The sequence below is a fragment of the Erpetoichthys calabaricus genome, chromosome 2 (assembly GCF_900747795.2).
Source record: "Erpetoichthys calabaricus chromosome 2, fErpCal1.3, whole genome shotgun sequence".
Taxonomy (NCBI): domain Eukaryota; kingdom Metazoa; phylum Chordata; class Cladistia; order Polypteriformes; family Polypteridae; genus Erpetoichthys; species Erpetoichthys calabaricus.
In genome coordinates, this window is record NC_041395.2 from 109,716,802 (window position 1) to 109,736,926 (window position 20,125).

At 35.2% G+C, this 20,125-nt stretch overlaps 1 protein-coding gene across 1 annotated transcript in view; it reads right to left on the reverse strand.

Moving 5' to 3' along the window:
- The window catches only part of LOC114646246 (collagen, type XIII, alpha 1), a 172,348-nt gene that overhangs the window by 79,089 nt on the left and 73,134 nt on the right, over positions 1-20,125 (reverse strand). Inside the window, exons 11-14 of the mRNA XM_051922711.1 lie at positions 12,186-12,248; positions 9,732-9,767; positions 8,810-8,854; positions 5,364-5,408 (exon numbers count right to left, since the gene is read on the reverse strand). Coding sequence (XP_051778671.1) covers positions 5,364-5,408; positions 8,810-8,854; positions 9,732-9,767; positions 12,186-12,248 — 189 coding nt within the window. The remainder of the gene's footprint in view (positions 1-5,363; positions 5,409-8,809; positions 8,855-9,731; positions 9,768-12,185; positions 12,249-20,125) is intronic.

Sequence of the window (20,125 nt, forward strand, 5' to 3'; positions counted from 1 at the left end):
AGGTTTAGAAAAAGGCTGCATTAGTGAAATTCTTCTCTTTGTCATTTCATTTTCTAAATTCTAAAGGAGAGACGGTTCCATATAGGTGAGTCCAGGCTGAAGGCTGGGCAAGAACACTGGCATAGTGAGCATGTCACTTCCATATATTTCTTGTAAAAATATATCTTGGTATACAAAACAGAATTCATTTAATTACAAAGATAATGCATTAGCTACATTAGAAATTCATTAAGCATATGTAAAGTAGGCATTGGTATTTACATTTCATCTCAAAAATATTTTAGTAGGTTAAGTGCCAGACACACAACACAACACACATGTAGCATAAAATTACTCAAAGTTTAAAAAACTAATGAAGTGCAAATAAGAACATATGACAGAACTTTTTTAGTAATTTAAACTTTACTCGCTCAGCATTACTTATTATTCAACATGACAGTTTAAGAATGGATTCTACAACTGTGTGGTTGACATTTCACAATATGAATCTTTAATTTTAAAATATGTGCCTTCTAATCAGTTTCTGAAACGTTCAGTATTTCCCTGGAATTAGAAGAAAAAACAAACAGAAAAAGGTTATATTCTTACCTGTTAGCAGTGTTGGGGAACATTACTTTTAAAAGTAACTTAGTAATACTACTCATTACTTACAAAAATGAACTCAATATTTTATATAGTTACTTATTATAAAATATAATGCATTACAAACAGTGCATTACGTTTGCATTACTTTTTCTTGTTTTTTTATGAAAAACTGTATATTTCACTGGCCAGAATGTGTTATTAAATCTTAAACCCATATATGAACCTACATGAAACTGACCAGAAACAGACTTTTTTGATAATTTTCTTGTGTTTTATAAATATGTTTAGTCCTTCATTTTGACATGAGGTAAATAACGTCAACAACAACAACAACAACAATAATAATAATAAAAAGGCCTCATTTAAAAGACATTGTCAAAGGTAAAGCGACATTCCAAATTGTGGATAACGTCTAACACTTTGAATCAAAGTCTTTGATTCTCAGTTTTTTGACCTTCTGTTTAGCTTTTTTAACTTCAGATTTAGCTTTGTATTTTTGTTTTATCACCACTGCATATTGACCTTCACTAGCCTTTTTGACCACATTATTCTCCCAATCCTTTTTAAGTCTCAAGTGTCCTTGTGGTCTGCTGCTTTCACCAATCATGGCGAACACTATTGACCCTTGGATGAATATCTGCTCAGTGTGTACTGGATTATAAGAAAATAATGCATATACCGGTAATTTTTCACTGCAAGTAATGTTTCATCTATGTAATAATTACACATAGTTAAAAATGGAAGTCAAAGCATGAAACAGGAATCTTCACATGTTGAAGAAGTTAATTGCAATAAAAACATGCAACCATTTCTGCTAAAAAAAGGTGTCCCAGGATCCCTTAGTGTTGGAATGATCAAAATTATTTTTACTCTGTATGGACTCTTTATTTATTGAGATATTTAGGTTCTCATATGCAACTGCAATATAAGTGCATAATTTTCTAAAGATAGGGGGCCACTGAAGACATATATCATTTGGTGTTGTGTTGGTGTGTTGGCCCTCAAACAGTGACTGTGGATAATCTTAAAAATGATGTACATAGAGTAAGTCAGTCTACAAACTTACTTCTCTCTGGTCTAAGCTTTTCCAGAATCTGCACACCATGCTCATTGTGCCCCATTTCATTTTATGAATCTGGATGGAGCTCCATCCATAGGTTTGTCCAGTGCTGCTGTGATAGGCTCAAGCCATGTCCCCTACTATATTAAACTTAAATATCTAGCTCTGATAAGTATCAGACTGGGCTATTTTTGTGTAAATCTGCCAAGACTTTCTGATTTATTCTTTAATAGTTCATACTGTATGTAAAAGTTTATGGAATTTATTTTTCTTGATATTTGTGAGTGAGTTGTAAAGGCTAAAATAAAACACATGTTAAAGTCCACCTTGTTCAGAGTATTGCTTTCTTATGCTGTATATTGTTTACAGTAATGGAAAGTTTTTTTTAAATTATTTTTGCAATATGCTATAGGCATTAAAGCAAACCAATAAGGTATTGTTATCCATCCATCCATTATCCAACCTGCTATATCCTAATTACTGGGTCATGGGGGTCTGCTGGAGCCAATCCCTGCCAACACAGGGCGCAGGCAGGAAACAAACCCCAGGCAGGGCGCACATACTAGGGACAATTTAGAATCGCCAATGCACCTAACCTGCATGTCTTTGGACTGTGGGAGGAAACCTTAGCACCCAGAGGAAACCCACGCAGACACGGGAAGAACATGCAAACTCCACGCAGGAAGGACCCGGGAAGCGAACCCAGGTCTCCTAACTGCGAGGCAGCAGCACTACCCACTGCGCCACCGTGCCGCCCAGGTATTTTTATATTTTCATAAATTATTCCCAGCAAGAAATCACAGCAAGACTTGTTTATGAGGTTTTACTGAACATGTTTGCAGTGACAGACTTTGCAATACTAAAATAATGAGTTCATTGACAAATGCGACTATAGTTTTAGAACTTCTCTCAATCATATTTTTCAGACATTCACTTCAAATATTTCTGAAGCTGGCATGTACTCCACTATCAATTGAAATAAAACTGGAATCACACTGGTTTTCTTTCTTATATTACTAATGTATTAAAAAACTTAATTTCAAAATATTTATTCAAAGTAATAAGAAAATATGGTTATCATTTAAATAACACACAGTACTATGATGGCTACTCAACATCTAAGTTTGCATCTAAATGCCATATAGGATTCATGAGTGGTTTATGCTTTCTGAACTGATGACAAGCTTTGTTTTTCAGCTACATAATTGTTCTTCAATCCTCCATCAATTTGTTTTCAAATAACTGTTTAATTGAAAAATTAAAGCAGAGTCCATCAATGTTTGTTTTGTTACAATATAAAATTCAAAAAGGCCACACTGTCCCATTCGCTCTGTGATTTCTGATAGGAAACAGATGGGGTATATGGAGTTTCTTTTACTGACGCCTGACAATTTCAACTTTGTAATATTGTACTCAAAGAATATTGTGAGTAACTACATTTACCGCATTGTGTTTTGATTTATCGTATGTCTTAATATTGGAAATCTGAAGCTTTCTTAATAATAATAATAATAATTCAAGATATAAATGGTGCAATTAGCCAGACTGCAGTAGTCAATAATAAATTGCTATAAATCGTTTGGTTAGACAAACTGTATGTAGTTTGTCAGTTCATTGACGCTTTTAGCTATTTTGCCAAGCTGTTCAAGTTAAAAGGGTAAAAATAAGCACAATCGCACTTTAGACAAAGGTACATTTGTTTAATATTTTCACTAATTTTTATTATGAAGACTTACAGTGAGTTCAACAGAACAAGAATTGAAGTTAATGGAAAAATAAAATTATTCTCAAAGCAAAAGACTAGAAATTAAAACAGACAATGGGGAAAATAAACAAGATGGAGAGATAAGTGAGAAAACAAATAAATAGACAAGAGAATGCATGACTAATAACTGTCAAGACTTCCCAGATTCATTAGGAAAATAAGTTTTATTTGGAAATAATAGTGGCAGCACAGAATTTTAGGCTCCGAAGGGAAAGACCAAATTATTATCATGGGAGATAGACAAGTTGATAAACCAGGAAGACAGAGAAATTGAGGCATCAAAATTAAAATGTGAGGCAAATTCAGAGTCAGGAAAGAAAAATACATTTTTGGCCAAAAATGTCCCTTACTAGCTTAGGTTTTTTTCCCCGAACTGCTCTACCAAAACAAGAACTTTTTGTCAGTCTTTGATCCAACACTAGGATAACAACATACGTGTGCTGCTATTTTTTATAGGTGGGGTATTTATCTTTGCGTCACATGACCATTAACAGGCATAGCAACTGTATACAACATGGTTGTCACCATCTATTCAAAAAACCAGAACATAAAATGGTACCATAAAGATTTCACCAGAACAGAAGTAAAATATATAAGCAGCCATAAATGCAACCAGAAAATTTCAGAAATGAAATACAGACAATCCAGAAAAGCCTTAATGTATCAAGGTGGAAGACATGTTTATGATTCTGAGACAGAAGTAATAATGGATGGGCACTTCATCTGAAACCTAACAGGAAAGTGAGCATATCTGATTGCCAACCAGATTATATCTGGTTCAGGGAGCCTTAGGGTTAGTGTGTGCACAAAGAATGGATGAGTTTCAAAGACAGGAAGGAAGACAGAGGCAGCTGGAGCCATTGAGTTGCACATAAAAAAGAAGGATAAGCTACACGCCAGCAGAAGTTCTATATCTTAGAATAAGAATGGGACCTGAAAAAGGAATAAACATTGCTGACAAAATGATGGACAAAGGTAAACTATTTGGTAAAACAAACACAGTGTATAGAATTTCAAATTATGGCTTTCCAAGATTCAGAAAACACTGTTGGTAGTTAGTATTGGATAGGGCATAACTGCAGTATGTCCTGTCTGTTTATACAGAAAATGTTTTGATTAGGTTTTTGGTTGCAAATAGTAGAATGCATTGGCTGCATGCTACTTAGGGATGCTAGAAACAAATAAATCTTAGGAGAGAAAAAGGCACCTTCATCAAGAACTGATAGCTGATATCGGTCAAACAGGAAGAGGGGGAAGGTAAAGAAGGATAGAGACAAGAAGAGGAGTCCTTACATAATTTTAATAGCAGCTTAATGAAAAAGTTGACCTTTTCTATGAGTTGCCTGAAATCCAATTAAAATGGCTTGGAGGTGAAGTGCAGGTGTTTATATTCCTGTTTTCTTCAAAACCTACATGTGTCCAAATGAGCCCCACATAGTTTGAGATCTGAACTTCTGAAAAAGTGGTTTTGGTTTTCACTGAACTCTTCATATGAAGATGCAAGAACCAAAACATTAGAGATCAGAAGTGTTTGATTTGGACATTTGTGGGATAGAACAATGGAATGGAATCAAAAGATGCAACTAAAGACATGCATGACCTGAGAGATAACATTCTCAGGAAAAGTTGCTTCTTCAAACAAATCTTTTGGGTTTCTTTGAAGATGTAACCAACAGAGTTAGTCTGAAAAAGACATGCAATATAAAGGTAGCACTTTGTGTTATTATTGTCACTATAAAACATTTATTGTTTGAAGAGTTGCATGAAGACATAAATTACTTGTCATTATTTCATCTACAAGTCTTCAAAATTGTATAGCTTAGGACTGAGTGGGTTTTCTAAAGGGGTCAGTAGTTATTAAGGGGTTTGAGGTGCTGCTGGTGGTAATCAGGATTTTTATTTGGTTGGGGTACCACTGCTGGTAATTAGGGCTTCAATTCTATTGGTGTATACCTTAACTCCTAGCTTCCCTGGCAATCCTGGCATTCCCCGCTCTCCCTGGAAGAGGGCAAGAAAAAGTTGTAAAGAAAATACATGCACAGAAAAGATATTCCTGCTGTAAATTATTAAAACACACACACATACACACACAATACTTATATTAAGATGCATACTTGGTATTTCCCATAATATGCTAGTATAATATATAAACAGATGATAATGTTGGGAACTAAACAACCAAAGCTCTAAATAAACGCTGTACTAGTGTTGACCCTGATTCTTGACTGTAGCAATATGTTGCATGTTGGACATGCAGATAAAAATTTCACTATACTCTGTAACAAATGACAATAAACTTGAGCTAGTGAGGTTCAAATCTAAAATCAAACAACCTGTCAGCAAGATAAAGTTAATGTAAATGAACTATGTAAAGCGACAGTATGACTGCAGTTATTGAAAAATAATTGTTTACTTCTTACAGCTGATGAATAAATTGTGTCTTTGAACATTGCCTCTGTTTCTGTCTTTGTACCTTACAAGAAATGAGTAGGAGATAAAGTGCATACTATATACTCCTTTGAGACTGAGTTCAGTGAGTGCAAATTAATGAAATGGAGATTATACCCATATATTCATTTCTGAAGATATGCCTCTAGAATTAGTGCGAATTATGGATATTGAGGAGGAAATGTATATTTACAACAAGAACATGTTACAGAATAAAGCCAAAAGAAAGATAAATAGTAGTGTGGGGTGATTAGAACAAAATGAAACTTTAAGTGAAGCATTCTTCCTTGTCAATCTTTCAAACTAAATGAACCAAACAGAGTACATTGGTGCTACTTGTACTACAGTAGCTGCAGCTAAAATGCGTGTGAATATTTTCCTTAACTGCCATTCACCAATAACATTGTTTTACCTTGAAATGACTAATAATCCTAATACTGTATAAAATATTTTAAAGCCTCTTATGTAAGAAAACTTTTGACTTTTTCGTATTCTTATCCATATTTCATAGTGAAATTAAGGAAGGTGTCCTTGTGTTTATTTTAAAGAGATATTAAGCTAGTTTCTGGGCTAAAATGGACTATAAAAAGAAAACATAAAATGGGAAACATGATTTTTTTCAAAAACAGAACCAGCACTAGAAAAATGTTACTTATAAATGTTATTATAGAATGTGTCATACTTGTAAAACATTCCAGTTTTTTGTTTCATGATTATTAAATTGTGCATGCTTCATTTCATATCAATAATGTGTAATACTGAATATGAAATATTGTACACCAGTGGAATAACAAAATAAAATAGGCAATCAATGCATTCACTCTCTTCCTGGAAGCACATAAAAAACAGTTTTTAAGATATTTCAAGACTTGATCATGCACAGTAAATGCAAATATTTTTTTAATACTATTGTCTTTAGCTGACACATTACACAAAATGACATGCAAGCTCTGGGCATATTGCAAGTGCTTTATGACTGAAGTGCATGCAGACAGGCTCAGAATCACACAGTGAGACTAAGACATGATTGATCTCGGGGTTTACAGATATACAGTACATCATGTCTTCACCACTACAGTACAGTGCCTGCATACTACACCACACTTACAGTACATGATAACTAACACATAGCACTAGTAATTTAATGCATTATAAAAGGGAATTGTTGTTAAAATACACCATGTTAGTCGTAGTTAAAGCATAACAGTATGCTGTATCCTGCCACTGTTTTGTCACCTGCATGGAGGAGACTGTCTACAATGTAATCCTAGGATTCTACTCATAATTGGCATCTCTGTCACATATTTACAAGATTACCCTACTACCATTACCTTCCTCCATTCCCAATAATCTTTACCTATTTTTGGGTTGAAGGAAGAGGTTCATGAATAAAAAATTGATATTATGCTTTATGGTAAACTTTAAAACCTTTGTCACCTTTCATCTTACATCAGCATATGTAGACAAAAATAAGACCATACTAGAAGTGCTCTAAGCCCCATTTATTATTTGATTTACTGTACTAGCCATCTCTCATTTAAAGATGGTTTATGTCCTGTTCAAAATATAGCCTAGATGGGGTCTGGGTTCCCCATGATCCAAAATACAGGCTAGATGGGGATGAGATCCCCATGGTCCTAAGTTAGATTTACAGATATCAGATCACTGATAAAGATTTTCAGGTAAGGTTATCATTAGGTCAATAATAATTTGTTAATTTGTATCATCAGTTCACCCTTATGTATGTGATTACTTATTTTTATGCTAACTTGTTGAAGAGATATTTGCAAGCACATGCGAAATACGAGGAACAATGGTCCTAAACTAAAATGCAAATAACAACCTAGTTAAAGACAAGAAGCTAATAATACTTCTTCTGTTTTCAAAATAGTTACTTCCTTCAGTTAGTCTAGAAGTTATAATGTATTTTATTACTTCTGATGGCTCATATAGGGCAAGCTGAACTTTTCAATTTTGGCCACACATTCTTTTGTTTTCACCATTGAAAATACAGATTCACGGTCATTACATCTACCAGTATTCTTTAAACAAACATTGATCTAAGAATGTAAAAGCAATGCTTGGATATGCTCAGAAGTTTGGATTAGCAATCTTTTCATTTGTTGACATGCATTTCTTTCTTGTTCTCTTTCTTACATTCTGTTTCCTGGACTTTGTCTTGCATATACTGTATATGTATGAGCCATTATGTTTGCCTACTGGTCAGTTGGTCCATATTCAGGATTACATCTTACTTGGCTATGTGCTACAGTGTCTTATAGTCTTATTGTTTTTTTCACATTCTTTGTCACTGTCACGTGTTCTTCAATTTGCTTGACACTCAGCAGGTGTTGTTGCTTATTGTTTGTATGGCATGCAAAAATATGTATTCATTAATTTTTCTTAGTGTCAGGTCCACACATTACGCAAGCACTTACGCCCTATACTCTGCTAGAGATTGGGTCATTTTGTTACACAGCAAAACCATCTTTTTTTTTAGGAACAAATGAATTAGCTAAAAAGTTATCTCTATTAGGATCTTAATACAATACTATACTATAACATTTTGCGGTGATTAGAATATGCAACAAAAATTAGTGATCAAGAGACAGAAAAAATATAATTTGTTAGATACCTTTTGATTACATGAATTCTTAACACAGGTTTGCATATAAGTAATCTGCTATCTACACTTTATTTAAGGTACATATAATTTTGAATTAAGTAATGAGCAAGTGAATGAGAAAACTTTGTCATAAATAACATATGAGAAAATATATAAGAAATAATATATGAGAAAGAATGCAAGAATACAGAAAAGCTAAGTTTCCAGAATAACATTCACAATGAAAAATGTACGTGTTCAAGATCTACATGAACTAATACTGAATTTGCACTTCCTTTGATGCAAATGATATATACATTAAGTTTTAATATCAAATTAAACATACCTTTTCTCCTCTTTCACCTGCAGGGCCTCTACTTCCTTCTTCTCCCTTTGGGGAAAAAATAAGTTCTGAAGTTTAAGTCTAACCATATACTGCTGAAAATAGGTTAGGCAGGCAGAAAAAATGAGCAAAATATTAAAATGTTTCACAACTGCTGAAGTTGGGTACTAAATAAAGAGGAAATAAAGAGGTTGAATTTGTGGTGTGTTAGATTTTATTTTTTCTGTTTTCTTTATTTTTTCCATTTTATCTCAAGATTGATATTGAAGTTATTTGTTGTATTAGTGGTGTTATTATATGTTACTTTCTTGAAACAAATAAATAGGAAATACATTAGTGTTCCTGAACTGAAAAAAGAACCGTATGCTGTGATGTATTTGCAATGTAGCTTTCATAAACACTAATTCAAACATGAAAATATTTATTGGGGTTTCTATTCGAATTTATTCAGATATTTCAAAAGAGTAACATAAGTGAATGTCAAAACATGTTTAAGCTATGAACAAAATCTTCATTTTTCAGTGTCAGGTACAGTACAGTATCTTCTAAAAATATATTCAGTTTGAGCAAAATAAGTCTGTGCTGAACATCTCTGATGGCAACTGTGTTCTCCCACTAATTGTTACAATTGATAAAATTAAAATTTTATGGATAATGATTAAAACATTTGTGTACATTACAACTTTCAAATATGTTTAAATAGTTTTATTTGAAGTCATAAATACTGTAAAAATCAATGTGAGGTTTTCACAATTACAACAACATAATTAATAATATTGATACCAGTAAGCTGTTAAATACGTGTTTTTATAGTGGTATTAGTCACACGGTGAGATGTAATACTTTAAATATAAAATACAGAAATTTAGTTATCCTGGTAAAGGTGATGCAAAGTAACAATTAGAAAGCACCAGTGCTATCTTACTGGTTTTCCTGGAGGTCCAGTGTCTCCTGGATTTCCCTGAAAAGCAGAAAAATACATTTTTAATAAATCAACATAAGGTACACATACAGTAGATTCATAGCTATATATAATATATACTGTAGTTGTATATATTAATCTGGGATGGGGGCTGTAGCAACCCCTTTTAAGGTTACAGGACCTGCCTTTGCCACTATATAGCTGTAAGTAAGCTGGATAGCATCTGACAGAAGGTGACATGCAAACCTTTATGGGATTCCAGTTCCTTGTAAGGAAGTGGACACACAGCATCACAGTCACTAATATGATCAATTTCAAGTTATTAACTATTCTAGCATGTACTGTATATATTTGGAATTTGGGAGAAAACCACAGTATTTAGAGAAAACTGTTATGAAAATTGTGTTCAAATTTGGATTGGAAATTAAACTCCAGTTCCCTGACCTGCATATTAGCAGCAGTTATGCTACCTTACCACAAGAGCACTGGCAGCATGTAATCAACATCATAAAAAAAAAGTTTATTTACTTCAAATCTTAAAAGTTATAAAAGTAAGGGTAAGTCCAAATACAGTTATGTTATTCGTGGATTTTCCAAACTTTAATTTTTTATGTACTTTGAGTTGTAATGAATAAGGTGACCAGATCAGTTTTGCATAAAATTTTAATGTCTCAGGAACTGCTGTTCTTTTCCACACCAGGGGAAGGTGCAGCATCTGTATCTTCATATAATTTACATGTAGAGGTTGTAGATGCCCTTATACTGGAAAGACCGGGAGAGAAAATGTGCAGGGCATTACGTCCCCTGGAGCACTAGATGGCAGCCCCACGGGTGTCAATAGTACCGCAGATTCCCACAGGGCTCCATGGGAGTTGGAGTTTGTTACAGCCCAGTTGGGTTCTGTGGGTGCCGCCAGGTGGTGCTGCAGGGGTCGCACAGCCCTACCTGACTGGGATTCCACATCACCTGGAAGTGCTTCCAGGCCAGGCTAATGGGCCCCCAGAAGTGAAAGGAGCCAGCTGTAAATGAGTCGGGAGGGAGAAGATGAAGGTTGGTGGAGGAGGAGTGGAGCCAGAGTCGGGAGAAAGAGGATGATGCTTGTCAGGAAGAGTGGAGGCAGAGAGAAGAGAGAGAAAAAAGAAGACAAAATGCTGTTGTTCTACAGTACTTGGTACATTTATACTGTGTACAAGTGGGAAACGTTTGGAAAGTGTTTCACACTGCTCAATAAAAGCCTGATTTGTACCTCGTGTATGCTTGTGTCAGGTTTGGGGAGCTGGTGCACCCTCTGCAGTGCACAAGGTATATATAATATGAATTATTAGAAGCAGTACAGATTTCAGTATCCCTGCTCACTTTTTGGAGCCAGCTTGAAATATCCATTCCAATGAAGGTTCATATGCGGTTTAAGGAACTAGAAACATTTAGGAGTAGTAGAAGTAAGCCGTATCTAACAACCAGTGCTGGTGTTAGGTTATTTTGCACGCTAGGCCAAGCTTATTAGTGTGCCAACTGACTGTTTGGTTGCTAACCAATGCGACTAGGTCCCCCCCACCCCTTATGATCTGTGCTCTAGGCAAATGCCTAATTTGCCTTAATGGTGACGCTGGCCATGCTTACAACATTTATATAGACAAGACAATTCAGAAAACTTGAGAATTAAGGGAAACAATAAAAAAAGATAAAAAAATTAATTATCCTCTAATTCATTTTTTTTGCAAATAGCGAGTTAACAAGTGTTTAGCAGAATGTGGATTTTTCACAATGAATGGGCAAGGTGGCACAGTGGTAGTGCTGCTGCCTCACAGTAAGGAGACCAAGTTCATGTCCTGGGTCCTCTCTCCATTGACTTTGCATGTTCTCCCCTTTCCTTACACTGTCCAAATACATGCATGTTAGGTGAAATGGTGATGGTAAATTGGGCTGTGTCTGTGTGCATGTGTGTGCCTTGAACTGGACTGGCACCCTGCCTGATTCCTGCCTTTTTTACTGTGCTAGCCAGGACAGGCTCCAGAATCCCCACCCCTATGATCGTGGTCTAGGATTATGCAGAAAATGACGTGACGTGCAAAGGGTGAAATATTTTGGTAAAAGTAGCATTTTTTTATTAAACTTTTCTATGTAGATTATGACACATCTGTTTTGAAACTGAAAAAACATTCCTAAAAATATGTCTTTAAAAATTAACCCATCAAAAAGAATAAATTGCTGTTTCAGATGCAGTATATTTCTGAGAGGATGTTTGAGACATATTTGTATAACAAATCCAGAAGACAAAAATAAAAAACAACACACTTGACTTCCAGGGTTAACACATTCTCCTTCTTAAAAACCAAGTCCATATTTTGCATCACACGGTTTAAGCTTATGGACTAATATTTGTAAATCTCTTCGCTCTACCACTCACTATACGAAATGAAAATTGATTAATTAATTAGTTAATGTTTTATTACTTACTGGGGTTCCTGGGGGACCAGGTGGACCTGGAGGTCCTTGTATGCCAGTCTGCCCCTGCTCACCCTATGGAGAAATGTGGACACATAAAACCACTGCAAACCACAAAAAATACTCTCAATTGTTTGTTTGCAATAAAATGTAAAGCGCATTGCAGACACAAGATTTTGCTTAGATGCAATTCACAAAATAAAAACATCCTGTAAAGGGAAAAAAGGGCTTGAAACTGACTGCCTGCCTGTTAAACTATGACATCCTGACTTAATTTGTACCAGCACATTTTAGATTACAAAATTAGATCATATATAACATTTAACCTTGTGTTTTGTTCTCTGAAAACAGTTTATATATGAGAAGTCTTATTTCTTATACTTGGAGCTTTTAATATGTTTAACAAGTTTGGGACTTTACATTATACTTAATTCAGAAGTATGTTTCTGGAGTATTTAATTTATCTGATCCTGACTGGCGAATATATTTAAATGTCTTATGTAAATGAACCTTGCTAATAAAAGGAAGTGCTCTGTATGATTTCTTCAGTCTGCCATGCTGCATTAACAGGAGCATGTGGGACTCTGCCTGTAGCTGTAAATAAAGGACGTCCTCGTTTAGAGATCATTTATAACAATGGCTCAAGACTCTTCATTGTATACTAAGTATTTTCCACAACACTCCCAAATTATGTATCCACTACAGTATTTGGTTTGTCTGATGATTGGCTTTAAGAAATCATCTGTCAAGATAACTGAATATACAGATATTGCTGTTTTTCATATTTCAGCACAAGTCTTACAACTTGCACTGCCTTGTGTAAAGAAACCAAGGATCGTATACATGTAACCTTTAGGAAACAGCATTTAACACAAAACTGGGAGTTTAGTCTAAGATATCCAATGGCTGTCAGCTCCTTAAGCAGTAGTACAGTAAAGTAAGTGCTCAGTTATCACAAAGGTTTGTACCATTGAGAGAAAGTCATCCTGTAGCTTTCTCCAGGATAGTAGCTGTGCTTCCCTGCAATCTATAAAAAATATTGAGGATATTAAGCTTTCAATAAAATTATTGAAATGTAGGCATAAGCAGGAAGCATATACTGTAGGTCCATAAAGTTGATCACTTTCATTTAGAACACATACAGCTGGTGACACCCATTTAACTTAAGGAGGAAATGATTTCTTGGAAAGATGGGTGAGTTAATGACTCTTTAACCAGTTTTAGGGAACAAAAATCAAGTTATGTTGGACACTGATCAGAATAAATAGGCCCAAAAGTTAGATTAACATTAAGAGAAAACAATACATTACAGTACATTAAAGCTAATGGTTGTTTAAATCAAAAGGATGGAAAAAAAACTACTGGCAGGTACGTATAATGCATCTGAAATAAAATAAATCTGGCTTAATGTAAAATTTGCGGATATAATAATAATAATATGACTAGACATGTGCTCTTTATGAAAAGTCAAATGGCTGGACTAATGCCTGATTGTGTGGGAAAATTAAACTTTGCTAAACAGGGAACTAAAAAATTCATGAGCCAGACTGTGTCTTGTAGAACTTAATGTGCACATGAAGTTTGTTAATATATAACATGTTATAATACTATATACTGTATATTAATGATTATTTAAGGATTTTGAGATACTAATGTTTAATTTATACTGCCTACTTAAAATAGAAAATTGGACAACCTAGTAAACTGCAGATGATAGAAAGTCAAATTAATTTATAGCTGTTTTCTTCAGTATATTTTAGTGTCAAATTATAGATATGTATCAAGATCTGATATTTTCAAACTATAAAGAAAGAATTCAGAGTACATATGTGATTGAACCACAGCCTGAATTGACATTTTCACAACATTTTAGCTGTCTTTAAAAGTGTAAAATATAATTTTAAAAATATATGTATATAGATGGGCGGCACGGTGGCGCAGTGGGTAGCGCTGCTACCTCGCAGATGGGAGACCTGGGGACCTGGGTTCGCTTCCCGGGTCCTCCCTGCGTGGAGTTTGCATGTTCTCCCCATGTCTGCGTGGGTTTCCTCCGGGCGCTCCGGTTTCCTCCCACAGTCCAAAGACATGCAGGTTAGGTGGATTGGTGATTCTAAATTGGCCCTAGTGTGTGCTTGGTGTGTGGGTGTGTTTGTGTGTATCCTGCGGTGGGTTGGCACCCTGCCCGGGATTGATTCCTGCCTTGTGCCCTGTGTTGGCTGGGATTGGCTCCAGCAGACCCCCGTGACCCTGTGTTAGGATATAGCAGGTTGGATAATGGATAGATGGATGTATATAGATTTTGAAAAACCACTAAGTGAAATGGAATTAATTTCTACACGTAGTGACAGAAACAATGTGGTGAACTAAAATCCTTCAGAAAATGGAATATAATTTAAGTGAAATAATTGTAATATCTGTACAAGAGTAAGGGATACAGAGGCAATAAAAATATTTTAAAATACATTTCTCTAATGTTTAACAAACTAATGAGCCATAAAATAGAGATAACTAGGAACAATAAGAATCATACAGTAAAGCTCATCCCGGTCTTGTCTGTGAGAATGCTGACAATGTTGTTTAACTACTGGTCACCACTAGTTGACATCTGTATACTAGTCCAGGACTGAATTATAGCTATTCTATAATGACATTTTCAACAGGCAAGAGTAAAAAAAAACCAGTAAGAACAAACTATTACATTTTACACAGTTTGATGTACTTTGCACTACACATTTATTCTATTCAAACTGTAATAAACGTATACCCCGTGTGGAATTTTTAGAACCTCAGATTGCATGTATGCACCTCACCTGTCTTCTCAGATACGTAAGTGTCTTGGCTAATTCTTTGAAAGCAAAAGTCAATAGTTACAAGAGCAGTGTGTTAGTATGAGGAAAAAGGCAATGTTTTAAGAATGAATTGTGAGCAAAAATGTCAGACAGTCAAGATTCTTACTAAAATCATCTTTTCCAAACAGTTGACAAAAGTTTATATCAGATATCTATAATGCAAGGCACATCCACACAGCTGCTGCCATTCAAAATTAATTGACAGTTTTTTTTCTCAGAAAATACAAATTTGCTCTGATATGCAGCATGTATGGCAACTATGCCTGTAGGACAACAACCTACTATTAACGGTTTTCCTGATCACTTCATTAACCTACAGTGCTGTGAGTACTGAAACACAATGCAAAATAAAGAAAAAGGTCAATAAAATAAAAGAGTAAACAACCATAAAAAATTGACAGCACCTTATCTTTGCAGACATTTTCCACTCTCTTCTTACATTGCTGCACACAAACAGGCTATCACTACAAACATGGATAAGGTTTGTGGGTCTAGATAGCACCTAGTGGCCAAAACATGGAGTCACCCGGTAATGATACTCTGACTACTGTCTGCTGACAGTGTATCTTAACATACTATGAAGGGATAAGATTTGGATCAGCAAGTAAGCTTGAGTTGGTATACATAATCAATGCTTAAAGCCCATCACACGATATACATATTTATTGTATGTATCTCAGTTCTTATAAAAAATATAGAAATACCATGACAGAGAATATTGAGGAACCTAATGACTCTTAAGATTTTACTGATGTTCTACCATGATGATAGAATGAGTGAATTAGTGTCCCTAACCCTAAGAAAAAAAAACATATAAATAAAAGATAAAATAACAGTTCTAACTGTTATAATAAACAAATGATCACTGGATACACAGCACAAGATTAATGCAGCATTTGTATTGCAAATTGATCTAGTCAAGCACAGATACTGTACCTCAACAATTTCAACATCACGAACACATAGACTGCAGTTTTGATGAGTACCAGCCCAAATACCAGATATAAAAAGCTGTTTGATGTGTCAGAGGATATTTGATTTGAGTAGACTTGTCAAAGTATACCATTAATCAAAAAATGATTTTGCTATCTGCAAGAGAGGTGACTGTTTTTAACACTGCAGCCTACCAATTTGTTAATATGATATAGTGTATATTAGTAATTTGAAATGTACATTCTGTAGAAGACAGAGAAAATACATCTGAGAAGATATCAAAAGTGAAAGTAAAGGGAAATAGTAAAGGGAGACTGTGAGCTGATTGAAGCTTTAACACGTCATGAGCTGTCCATTTTTCCATCAGAATGCATCCTGTGCAGCAAGCAGCCCTTTCATGCACTAAATGTTATAACAGATCAGCACTACCTCTATCAGCTGTCATGGCCAGGCTGACAACTCACAACAGCAGACAAGCTTGTATTTGTGTACCTGGTAGCGTTTTCTGATAACAGGTTTCATTGGAGTAAAGGAGCGAACAGTGTTCCAGATAGGTAACAGCTGCAGAGATGACAAAGCAGAATTCACCAGTAGGACAAGGACCATCAGCAGAAGATGAATCATAGAGTGCATGAAGAGAAAGAGAGAAACAGGAAAAATGTGAAACAGAGTGGGAAAGATATTTTACTGTATTAGTACTGCATATACTCTCACACAGTGCAGTCATTTGTCCACTTCCATAAAACTTCAAACCAGAATCTATCTTTGAGGAAAGAAGGATACCGTACCAACCTCAAGAAGAAGTCTGTCTTTCCATAAATGAAGATAGCATTTACTAGAATACTATCATTCAAAACAGATGTCATTTGAAGGTTTATTGTGTTATACTAGTTAGTACCAAAACTACTAGCTACATATAGCATATAGGTATTTATTGCACTTGGTCTTGAATGAATTATGCGGCAGCTACAACCTTTGTCAAGTCTGACTTTACATGCATATGTTTGGCCTTTGCTGTGAAAGATGCCTTTTAATTTCAAGCTGCAATATCCACCTTTTATAAAGTGTTTTTTTCCTCTTTCTCCACTTCTATTTTTAAGGTAGAGTTTATCTATTTGCCACATTTGAGAACATTGTGAATCAATTTCCTAATCATCCAGCGTCTTTAGGTTTACTAGTTTAGTCTGCAGCTAGCTTTTTAATATGCATTTTTACTTGTAATTCTTTTTGTATAATAGATGGAAGCCAATATGAAACAGTCTTATACTGAAGATCTTCATGGCTTTCCAGTGCTGAGACCTCACTTGATGTTACTATTATAAACAATGCTTTGGCTTTTGAGGCAGTCCTGTTTAGACTACCAGTTGATAAAAATCAAATTACACTTTTATCAGTTATGCAACCAAGTAACTTTTTCAAAATGTTATCCTATTTACATATTTACAGTAGGTTGAGTCCACCAAGTTCAGTGTTTCTCCATCTTTTGTAAGTGGGAAAGGAGCTGAAGAGCTGATAAAGATGACCTGATTTTTCTGTTGATAAGAAAGTTTGCCAGCTTAACAAAAGTATAAACCTTTTCCATTGTTAATTTGGAGATGAGTGTGTGGTGATGATAGAGCATCCAGGCCATTGAAACATAAAGGACTTACTGATTTAAATAAATGATCCACTGAGTTCTCAGTCAAATGTTGCTGGATATGTTAACAAATTACAAGTGATGAGGCAAAGAAAGAAGAGCAAAAGGAGTCATCTCTATTGTCAGCTAGACCTTGACTAAGATGACACTGCATTCCAAGTGTTCACATAACTTTCCAGTAGCATTGTCATTCTTGGGTGGTACTCTTTAGTCTCTGGTGATCTCTCATGATCTTTATTAGTAGACAATATTAACTTTCTTTGATGTTGTTATAATGTATCATACCTCACCTTAGGTTATCCATACCTGTTCTTCAAATTGCCTTATATTCCATGATAAAATCTGTCATCTATGGCATTCTACTTCAGAAAAACATCATATGGAAAGTGTGGCAGGGCATAAAATGAGGGCTATTTCTGTCCTTTTCTCCAGTCCTGTGGAGTGACCTAATGGACTATAGCAGTGATATCTACTCTACATGCAAGCTGTTGTTTCATCTGGTTGGCCTCCTGACATACATTTGTATGCTTTCTAAATCTTTGCTTTTGTATTGATCTAATGAATGAGTTACAGACAGACAGACAGACAGACAGACAGACAGACAGACAGACAGATAGATAGATAGATAGATAGATAGATAGATAGATAGATAGATAGATAGATAGATAGATAGATTTCTCAGGTCTCTTATAATCTCATGTCAATGATAATAACAATAATTCATTATATTTCAACAGTGTTACTTAAAGTACTTCACATAGACAGTGGGGAACTACGACAGCCATTTATGCACCAGTACATTCAACACACATTAGCTCTTAGGTGATGAAGAGGTGACACAGATAATTAACTAATAAGGGACATGGTGAACAATTTAGGTAGGGCATTTGGAAACAAACTACTCTTTTTTAAAAATTTGTAATATTTGCTACTGGCAACTGCTGGTCCCCATTACAGCCCATGTATCAGAAACTTTATTATCTATCCATCTATCCATATATATCCATGAAAACATGAGATTAAAATTTGTTCTTGTCCTTCACTATAAACAACATGGCTTAAAGTAACAGATAAAATGTGTCTGTTTTAGGCGAAGTGTTTGTTTAAACATGGGTTAAACCATAATCAATTTTCTGCTTTTTCATATCTCATAAAGTCCATCCATCCATCCATTATCCAACCCACTATATCCTAACTACAGGGTCACAGGTTTGGAGCCAATCCCAGCCAACAAACCCCGGGGCAGGGTGCCAGCCCACCACAGGGCACACACACACACATACACACACACAGGACAATTTAGAATCGCCAATGCACCTAACCTGCATGTCTTTGGACTGTGGAAGGAAACCCACGCAGACATGGGGAGAACATGCAAACTCCACACAGGGAGGACCCGGGAAGCAAACCTGGGTCTCCTAACTGCGAGGCAGCAGTGCTACCCACTGCGCCACCGTACCACCCGTTCCCATAAAGTCAACAAAGTAAATTATAATTATATAAGTAACAGAAAATTTCAAAATTAATTATAGCATATGTTTGGTGAGTAACAAGATTTACATTTACTCTTGCGGTTAAGTAAATTCTTTTATCAATGTGAAACCATTAATATGTGACCATTTTCAGTAACTGCTTCCTCCCTAATAAAAAATAGCAACAGAAATAAAATTAAAGCCCTCTTGGGAAAATAATTTTTTCATTTATCAGATATAGCAGGATTTATGATCATTGCAGATCCTTTTACAGCAGTCTTTGGAATTATTCCAGATTAGTTTAGCCTATCTGGTGATAAACTAACCATTATTTACTACAACACACTGTTAGCGCTTCAACTAATTCTCCTCAGTTGGAAAAATCCTAATGTACCCTCCATAAAACATTAGGAAAATTATATTTTATATTATCTAAAACTTGAAAAAAAAATCAAATTTTCTTTAATGGAACTGTCCACAGCATCTTTAGGATTTGGCAAGATTTAATAATGTAATTTTAAAGTAAGTTTGTTGTGCTCCTGCGTGTGTCTCTATGAAATTTGTATTGTTTTAACTAATTAGAGGCTGGATAACACAGCATGCATCCATTTTCCCCTTTTTTAATTTTATTAAAAAAAATAGCTTTCTGTTCTCTGTGAGGGTGAGGGTTTTACTGTGGTTTATGATTACATATTTTATATGGATTGATTTTACTGTATCCAGCCCTCTATTCTGAAACCCACCTAATGAAATAATACAGTTGCAGAAAAATTAACCCTTTCCTTGCACCATAAGCCAAGGTAGGAATTATATCTAGAGAAGGTTCAGGCATATTATAGGGCACAGTCACTCCCACACTGACTTATACCAGGTTAATGGAGACCTTACAATTACTCTGACTCACACCTCTTGAGATTTGGGAGGGAAAGCTGGAATGCAAGGAGAAAAATGGAATCAGACATGGGGAGAGTGCCAAATTCTACACAGAGAGTAATGGAACTGGAATTTGAAACAAGTCTACTAGAAATGTGAAGCAGCAATCCTAATCACTTTGCCACCCTG